This window comes from Bidens hawaiensis, unplaced genomic scaffold (assembly GCF_021521415.1).
Source record: "Bidens hawaiensis isolate Kalapana, Puna unplaced genomic scaffold, B.hawaiensis_p1.1 tig00012943_1, whole genome shotgun sequence".
NCBI classification, from domain to species: domain Eukaryota; kingdom Viridiplantae; phylum Streptophyta; class Magnoliopsida; order Asterales; family Asteraceae; genus Bidens; species Bidens hawaiensis.
Window position 1 is genome coordinate 515,793 of NW_027492079.1, and position 9,119 is coordinate 524,911.

Sequence of the window (9,119 nt, forward strand, 5' to 3'; positions counted from 1 at the left end):
AAAAATTAGTTTTCATATAAAGTTATTGGTTATAAATATATTTTTAAACAGTTTTTAATAAATGTTATCTAAATACGGTATTTTTCTTTTGTGGATTATTATACACACTGAAATATAATTTAACACCAATGAACTTTTGAGAACCATTATAGTAAGTGATGGTCCGATGGATCCTCACATACATGACGTTATCTTTTATCACACTGGTATATACTATATTTGACATTCAACTAAAGCTGATTTATTAAACATTTTTAAAAGTGACAACAGTAACCATTGATTATAATATTTCTTTATGACTAGGATTTGCTTCACAAATACTCAATTACTCATTTCCAAATAAGCATTGAAACCAAGTCAACTACATTACCACAACATATTCTATCCACACACACAATTACACACCAAATGTTTGTGAAAATTATTATCTATTTTACCATTTTGCCCTCATTTTTTGTATATAAGGAGGGAGAGAAAGATAGTGAGCGGGGAGAGAGAGACATAATCATGAATATACTCTCTAACCTTCATTTTTGCTTGATTCTAGGTTGTTATTTACATGTTATACATTCTCAAGTCATTCAAGATTCATGTGCAAGTTCTAGTCTTGAAAATCTTAACGCTCAAATCTTGTTTGATACATCTTCTCTCTTGTGCTCAAATGTTTGGTCATCTGAAGGCTTTATTCTAAGAGTAAGTCATATCATCATACCCATGCCTTTTTTTCTTTCTTTTTTAATTTTTCTTTTTTTATTATTTTAACACATTTGAACAATACCAATATCATTGATCTACTTTCAATAATTCACCAACAATATTTACCATACACTTGTATATGAGCAAGTTATTTATTTTTATTTTTACATAACTGGTACTTTAATGTAAGTAACTAAATATTATTATTGATAGTGTAAATAAAACATCAATATTATTTCTTCACAGGCTTCACAAACAGGACCAAGTCTATGGAGCTTCGTATTATCAGCCCCTAGCACTAACTCGTACGTGGCGATGGGGTTTTCCCCTACCGGCGGCATGGTCGGTTCGAGCGCCATCGTTGGTTGGGTGGCCAAGGATGGATCGGCCACCATGCAAAGTTATTTTCTAGGCGGAAAAACACCAAGCCAAGTGCTGGCTGATCAAAGAAACATACAAGTTATGCCCAATTCATCTTCGATTATTACGTTTTCATCACGGATGTATTTGGCTTTCCAGTTGATCACCTATCAACCGAGCTCGCAGCTCGTGTTTGCAGTTGGAGGCAGCCTTAACCAGGCCCCTTCCCCGCCAAGTTTTCGGTTGACGATACATAGGAACCAGTTGGCCGTAGCCTTCAATTATGCCTCAGGTTAGTGTAATATAATAAGAGTAAACTGGCATTTTTGTCGCCAATTAAACTGAAGCTGGAAGTTTTTGAAACTATAGTTACGGTCATGCTAAAAACTTCTTGAACGAAAATGGTAAAGTGATCAAACCAGTTAGACGAAAGTTACATTTTACTCATCCATAATAATAATAATGATAATAATAATAAATTTCTACTTTATTTAATTTATTTGAAGTTCAAACAAACATAAATAAAATAGGCTAATTTAAAAGTTAGTCATGTCTTCAACTTAAAAGTTAGGCAAAAAGCAACTTGGTTTAAGGTTTTAATCTTTTGAACCGAACATTTTCATGTTAAAAAAAAACTAATTTTAGTTGCACATTTTCTAAAAACAAAACATTATACTTGTGTTTAATGCTAGGGGCAAAAATAGTAAATGCCTGTTATTTAAAAACAATGGTTTAGCGGTAATTCTTGTTAGGTTTTCCTTTAAAAAATTGTATTTGTATACACAATAACTTTTTCAAAAGGTGGAAATAAATATAACAAATTATGTTAAATCACTGTTTGTTGCACCAAAACCTTACGATCACACAAATATTTTCTTGTCTTTGTGCAAGGTCCAGGAAACGTACAACCACATCTAAAAAGACTATTTGTTTGGTGCAAGTTTTAGGGGCTTCTTTTTATTATTAGTTTGTTATGATTTTAAACAACCTAGTAGAATACTAATAATTTAGATTATGCCATGCCTAACGCTTTTACCATCCTAGCGTCTTCTCAACTTAACTCACACGGTCACACCTATGAGAATAATTTCTTTTGTATGCGAACAATGAAATTTATAACTTTTATTAATTCTTTATAAAAAATGTCACGAGAGAGGTTGTTACCTATAATTTTAATATTAGTCTATTCACATGCTGTGAATAAATATAACCAACTAATTAAGATATTTAATCTAAGTTAGACCATCTTGAATACAATCCGTGTGTGATGGAGTAGAGAGAAAAGAGAGGAAGAAATCTTTCTTTAAAAGACGGTACGAGGATTGTGTGAGGGGAAAGAGAGAGAGGGTTTTCCGTCCTTAAAAATGAAGGGACATGGAAGGGTAAGCACTAAACGGGCGACCAACATGGATACGGTCCATGAAGATATAGATGGTCCTAATGTCTTATAGTTATTGGGAAGTCAACACGAGAAAGTCGTGTCCTAAATACTAACCTAAATGTTGGTGGGTCCTTAACGAGCAGTTGCTGAATAATGAAGTAATCCTAAAGAAATTATGCAGAAATTGACCAAAGACATTTTAACATGACAATCATCATAAGTAAAGTAGAAAGTTGAAATAAAATCATCACATGCAACCACTTTTAACTTCAAACTTTCTTTATAGCTTTGGTGTTTAATTTTTAAAAACCAAGCAAAGGTAAAGTCAAATTTCTCTTTGAGGTTACAAGTTTAACGAGTTTTAAGTTACAAAAAAACCATAATTTACATCATGTCACGACGTATAATTATTTAGTACTAATTACAAACTGTGTAACTGAGTTAAATGATTTATGTGAAAACGGATTCATCTAGGCTAACTTGGTTAACCCGTTTAGACTTTTTTTTTTTTGCTATTATTTTGTTTTTACTTGTTATTGATAAAAAGGCTATTCAATTTCATATGATTTAATTTTGATTTTGATGTATAGATTGATCGTCCAACCAACTTGTGTTTTAGGTTGAGATGTTGATAACGAAATAGAGCCTTAGTCGTGTCACTTTGACCCCACAATATGGAAGGTGTTGAAAGAACTCCCTCTTTTATCTCCTTTTGTAATAATCTTATCTTATATTCATATATTTTTTTAAAATTAATTTTATTTATTAGATCATATTTAAAAATTATATGTTTCTAGATAAGATTTTAAATATATGGTACTATCCATCAAAAATCTATCTATAATATATATAAACGAAAACTCAAAAATCTTATGTGTTGCGATGTGATCGCTCCCTCTTTTTGGAGTCAACAGATTTACTTGATTTTTAAATGGAGGTTTCTCATGCATTCGACCCGAATTCACGGGTATGGGTCTTATCAAACCCATATATTTCTTAAATGGGTTAAACATCTCATTAAATTATAAACTAATCTCACCAAATATTTGTTATAATAATCCTATAAATTAGGGATATACTAAAAATTAATATATGATTTATTTAAAAAAAAATATATTATTTATAATTAAAAAACCAATTTGTAGTAAAATAATAAATGAGTGTTTGGTCTCATCAAACTCATATAGTTTTTAAACGGGATTATAACATCTCATTTAGTTTTTAAACAATTTATCATCAAACTATAAGTGAAACAATTTATTATCAAACCATAAGTATATTATTAACTTTTATACAATAAAAAACGATAAAAGTTCAAATAATAAATAAATATTAAAAACAAATAATATAATAATACCCTCGTAATACGGGGGGTTAAAAACTAATAATCACTATAAAGTTATTAGTAAAACTAGTTATCATATATCGTTTAAATATATTTGTAACTTAAGTGAAAATAACAAAAGTACTCAAAATCATTTATCAATCTTACTTTCTGAGACAAATATGAGGTTCCTACTTAATGGAACATTACAACACTATAAGTTAAAAACTATGTTTAGAAAAAAAAATTTATCAGAAAATAGCGTTCAAAGGTTTTAGAAGTTATATCGTTAAGAAAACTATTTATAAAATTTTTATGAGAATTATTATTATTATTATTATTATTATTATTATTATTATTATATCTTCACTTCTTTAATAAAAGGTTCTGTATATAGTTGGTGATTGCTGACCCACAAGAATACAAATTGTTTTGGTCCCCATTCACTCTCAACATAACTTTTATTTTGAGGTCTTTTAATTGTGAGTAATGATTTATTTTATAAAGTTTCCTTTATGAAAGGTGTTATAATAATCTTTCATTATTTATCGTTTCAAAATAAATTGTTAAAAAACTTTATAAATATCTAATAAAAATCTCTAAACACAGATAGGTTGGATGTACGCAATAAAGTTGGGTGTTACACCCGAAAAGCTTAGAAAATGTTTGGGAGACCCATACAGATGTCTAATTTTAGTCCATCGACAACTTTCAGATTAAAAGTCTGCTAGGAAAAATATTTTTAGATTATTTTGTTGCTTTTATATATTTTTGTAATGTTGTGATGTGATAGGTGAAGGTAATCAAATTAGCGCCCCATATTCGGATTTGAAGAGAACTCATGGGATATTGAATGCGGTAGGATGGGGCGTGTTGCTCCCGATTGGAGCTATGATTGCTCGTTACTTCAAGGATGAACACAAATCATATTGGTTTTATGCACATGTAACCATCCAGTTATCCGGGTTTATTATTGGATTAGCTGGCATCATCACTGGACTTGTCTTGAATGATCGTATCGACGTCAATGTCGCTAAGCACAAAGCCATTGGCCTGATCGTAGTTACCCTTGGATGTTTACAGGTTTGTGTCTTACTAATTTGTTTTCATATCATTCTCTATGTTTTACTACAAAAAATATTCAGTTGTCCACATGATATTTGGGCTTATTCCAGATATGACCAATCATGCAATCACCAATCCACCCAAGCCTAAACCAAAAGTTAGGCCACCCAACCCAATTATCCGACTATGGGTCATGTGACATGTATTGTTTGATTATGATATAGGCAACATACTATTTTCCGAAAGAATGTGCTAAACTTAGCATGGCTCCTCTCATTCTACTTGTTACATTATTCATTTTACTTCAAGGTTTAGGTTATTTTATAAAGTGACCAAAATAAGAAAGATGAAGAGGATTATAGGAAAAAAAGAAAAATAAAAAATCTCAAAAGAATTAATGAAAATTTTTTAATAAAAAATCATAACTCAAAATTTAATAAAAAAAACATAAAAACAAAAATGTTTCCACCGTCTTCTCGTTCTAAAAAAATCAGTGTTTAGTAAAAAAAATTGTGTGTATTTATATACCGTTGTGTTTGATTTATTTTTGTCATTGATTATGTATTTTTTTGATATTGTGTCTTTTTTTTATATTGTGTTATATTACTAAACATTGTTTTTCACTTTGTTTGGAGTTGTGCTATATTTTTCGCTCGATTGTGTCTTTTATTATTTATTATTGTGCTTTTTATTTATTTTCGTCATTGTGTTTTTTTTCACGGCATTGTGTCTTTTCGTCTTCTTTTTTAAACGGGAATGACGAGGGAAACATTTTACTTTTTTTCTTTTATTTTTTTCCGTTTTTTATTTATATTTTGAGTTATTATTTTTTATTATTTAAAAAAAAAATTGAGGGTTTTTTTATGACCACAAATCTTTTTAACACTTCACATTTTTGTTCCGCATATAATTTTTTCCCTTACTTCTATATCATTAATATTTTAATTTTTTTTCATTTTCTAGCAACCAACCATTCTTATCCTGTAAATGCTACTTTTGAAATTTCCCCTTTCAAGACCCGAACTCCTGAAATCCCCATAGAGGAAGCCTTCTTCAAGAAAAACCTCCATGATGATCCAATCAAAGTGATGATGACACTTTTTTCACATTAAATAACAAAACATACAAATAAAAAAAAAATACTTTGATGTAATGTTTTTAGGGGAGGAGACGATGAAAATTTAGGGAGAATCAGTGGCGGATCCAGGAATTTTTTTTAGGTGGTTCCCTCTTAATTTATAAGGTGGTTCCTACGCGTCTTCTATATATCCGTACACTATTATTTCGAAACTCGGGTGGTTCCGGGGAACCACCCGTTTGTATGCTGGATTCGCCCCTGGGGAGAATGGACAAGTTAAGTCCTAACAATTTTATGGATTTTCGAGTAGAGTAAAAATACATATTTGTCATGATATATAAAAAATTATTCGTTTGAATCAAACTACCAACTACAGATTTGAGTCCTGGGATTGATGGCTAATGATAGAGATAAAGTCACTTAAACACATAAATGTCTAGGGTTAAAAGTCTCGTAAAGTGAAAGAAATTTATCTTAAAAAAATAAAACTAACTACAAATTTGAAAACCAAACTTATTGGATTGGTTGGGCAAATCGGACCGGTCAAAACAACTCGACCCACTTCTCATCTAGTTTTTTTTCCCGAAATCGTTAATTTGTATTGAACTTTTAGAAACGAGAAAACGGTTCATGAATATTGGACACATCGCATGTCGGCATACTTAAAATATTTAACAGCCCTTTAGCACCATGGTTTCAAAACTGGAAATCTAACCATAAAAATCTTTAACCAACTAAACGAAACGTTACTCGAAATCTGGATTTGAAAGAAAGGATTAACTAGGGTCCTTTATTTGTTTTGTAGATTATGGCCCTTTTGGTCAGGCCAAGCAAGGGTTCAGATATGAAGAAGTATTGGAACTGGTACCATCACAATGTAGGTCGGGTTTTGATAATACTTGCGGCTTTCAACGTCTTCTATGGCGTCTATTTGGCAGATGGCGGAAGTGAATGGAACGTTACTTATGGAGTATTTCTTTGTATAATTGTTACTATTGCTCTTAGCTTGGAGTTAAGGTTGTTAAACGAAGAAGATGATTGTTAGAGCATATATCTAACAATGATGATTAAATCACAATCTCTTTTCTTAAACTTAACTTGTTAGATGTTATCTAAGTTCTGGGTAATGTAAGTATTATTTTAATATTATTCGGGTTCATGTAAAAGTATAAATGGTTCACTACTGAGTTCATAATGGTGTATATAGAGTTTATGATGATTCGTTTCCCGAGTTCATTTAAGAAAATTTTGTTTTCTTATCTTTTCTTTTGGTATCCCCTCTTTTGCTTCAACTTATTTTCCTTCATAATATTTTAAATTTGAAAAAATACAAATTCTTTTATTTTACTCATCATTTTCTCTTCCCTCCCCTCCTTTTCTTTCTTTAAATGAAACTCGGGAACACCTCTTTTAATTTTTTCTTCCTTTTTCTTTCTTAAATGAAACTCGGGAACACAACATTAGAGTTTAATGTGGGGTTCCAAATCTAGTTAGTTATCATGAGTTAAACGAGTCTTGCCAATCTAGAAAAGGTAAGTTGGTACAAAAAAATAATAGTTCTATAAGTTAGCTAAATGAATTAAATTAGAGTTTTAATATACTAGTTTTAGAACCCAAATATAAATATACAAAATTTAAGGAATAAGTACATTGTATATGTGAAAAAATGCATTACATTTATATTTCTATCTATACTACGTGTATAAAGAAGTTTTTTGCATTTACAAATTACAGTTTGAAAATATCTATTTGTATACGATACCATGCTTCCTAGTTCCTGCTGACTCGTATCCATCTGTTTGAAACAACAATGAGCCATAAGCCCACATGCCACAACCACAACTTAATTTCTCAAACCACGCTATATGTAATATTCTAAACTGGGCCTTGGAACAATTCATTCCTTATCAAATGAGCTACTCCTATACACTGAATCCAATTCCATCTTTTCACCTGATCACAACTCGCAGTTTTAGGCGAAAGTTGATCTTCACATTAGGTATCATTTGTCGAGGCTTCTTTTAGGTTAATGTTGATAAAAAAATGTCAGACAACCCAAATGTCAACTTTGACATAGTAAAGGTCAAACTAAAAATCAAAATTACACAAACTTTTTTCCCAGTCTATAATTTCCAATATGATCAAATTACCCCCAGTTTATCTTCTATCTTGAGCAAAACACACTATGGAATTAAAACAAAAATAATAATATGTTAACCAAGTAAAGTGACCAACTTTTTAAGGTGGCTCATTTTGACTTGTTACTCGGTTGACACAATTAACATAACTACTGTTTGTTTTTAATATAACTATAATTTAGTATTTTTTTTTATTTGACTTTGATTTAACCATGCTTTATATGGTTGGAAATCAATATTGAAGAGAAAAACTAAAAGTTACATTGTTATCTAATGATCTCACATTCTACGCTATAACTTAAATTGTCTATATAGTTCTTTTTTCTCCTGAGATGCTTTTCACAACTTGCTGTGACCTTAACTCATACCAATCAAACCTGTTCTCTCTTGTTAGGTCGTATTGACATGAACTGACCTGTCCCTTAATTTGCCAACTATAAGAGAAGTAAATAACATAATTAGCAATTTCAACTCATTTACTTATACAACAACTTGGATAATTATCCAATATGTATACTTCACAAGTTTGACGCCACAGATCTATTTTGTACAACTTATGTTCCAATCTATACAGGCCATTTGGTTCCTATTTATTATGTGGTAGTGTTGTATGACGTGTTGGTATTTTGTTTGCTCTTCCTGGCGGAGTAACACGTGCTTTATGCAAGGGGATATAGCCTTGATTAGCTCAATCTCACGTCTTTATATTTTATCGGTGATGTTTGTCTACCAATTTTAGGTTTTGTTGAATTTCCCTGGTAAATTTCTATCCATTGATTCCGATTTAGGGTTAATCGAACCCATTTTCCACCGATTGTTGCCGGGTTCCCTTTTGGAACTCTAGGTGGCGGTTGTGTGATGGTGGCCTGTTGAAGGAAATGTTGTTAGCTACGGTGGTGTGAGCCACTAACGATGTTGTTAGCCCATCTTCATCATCGTCAACCGTTGTCGCCGGGTTCTTCTATGGAACCCTAGGTGGCGGAGATGTCGTGGTGGTGTGGTGGCCGGGAGTGGATACCGCTTGAGATTGGAAGCTTTTTGTGCATGTGCTTCTCTGCGATGTAATATTTTGTTACT

At 31.3% G+C, this 9,119-nt stretch overlaps 1 protein-coding gene across 1 annotated transcript; it reads left to right on the plus strand.

Annotated features, from left to right (window-relative positions):
* Positions 1 to 469: 469 nt before the first annotated feature.
* On the plus strand, positions 470 to 7,123 carry LOC143542628 (cytochrome b561 and DOMON domain-containing protein At3g07570-like). The gene is made up of 4 exons (XM_077035177.1): positions 470 to 693; positions 943 to 1,348; positions 4,555 to 4,844; positions 6,710 to 7,123. Exons 1-4 carry the CDS (start codon positions 508 to 510, stop codon positions 6,947 to 6,949), a joined length of 1,122 nt encoding a protein of 373 aa, XP_076891292.1. The 5' UTR covers positions 470 to 507; the 3' UTR covers positions 6,950 to 7,123.
* The last annotated feature ends 1,996 nt before the right edge of the window (positions 7,124 to 9,119 follow it).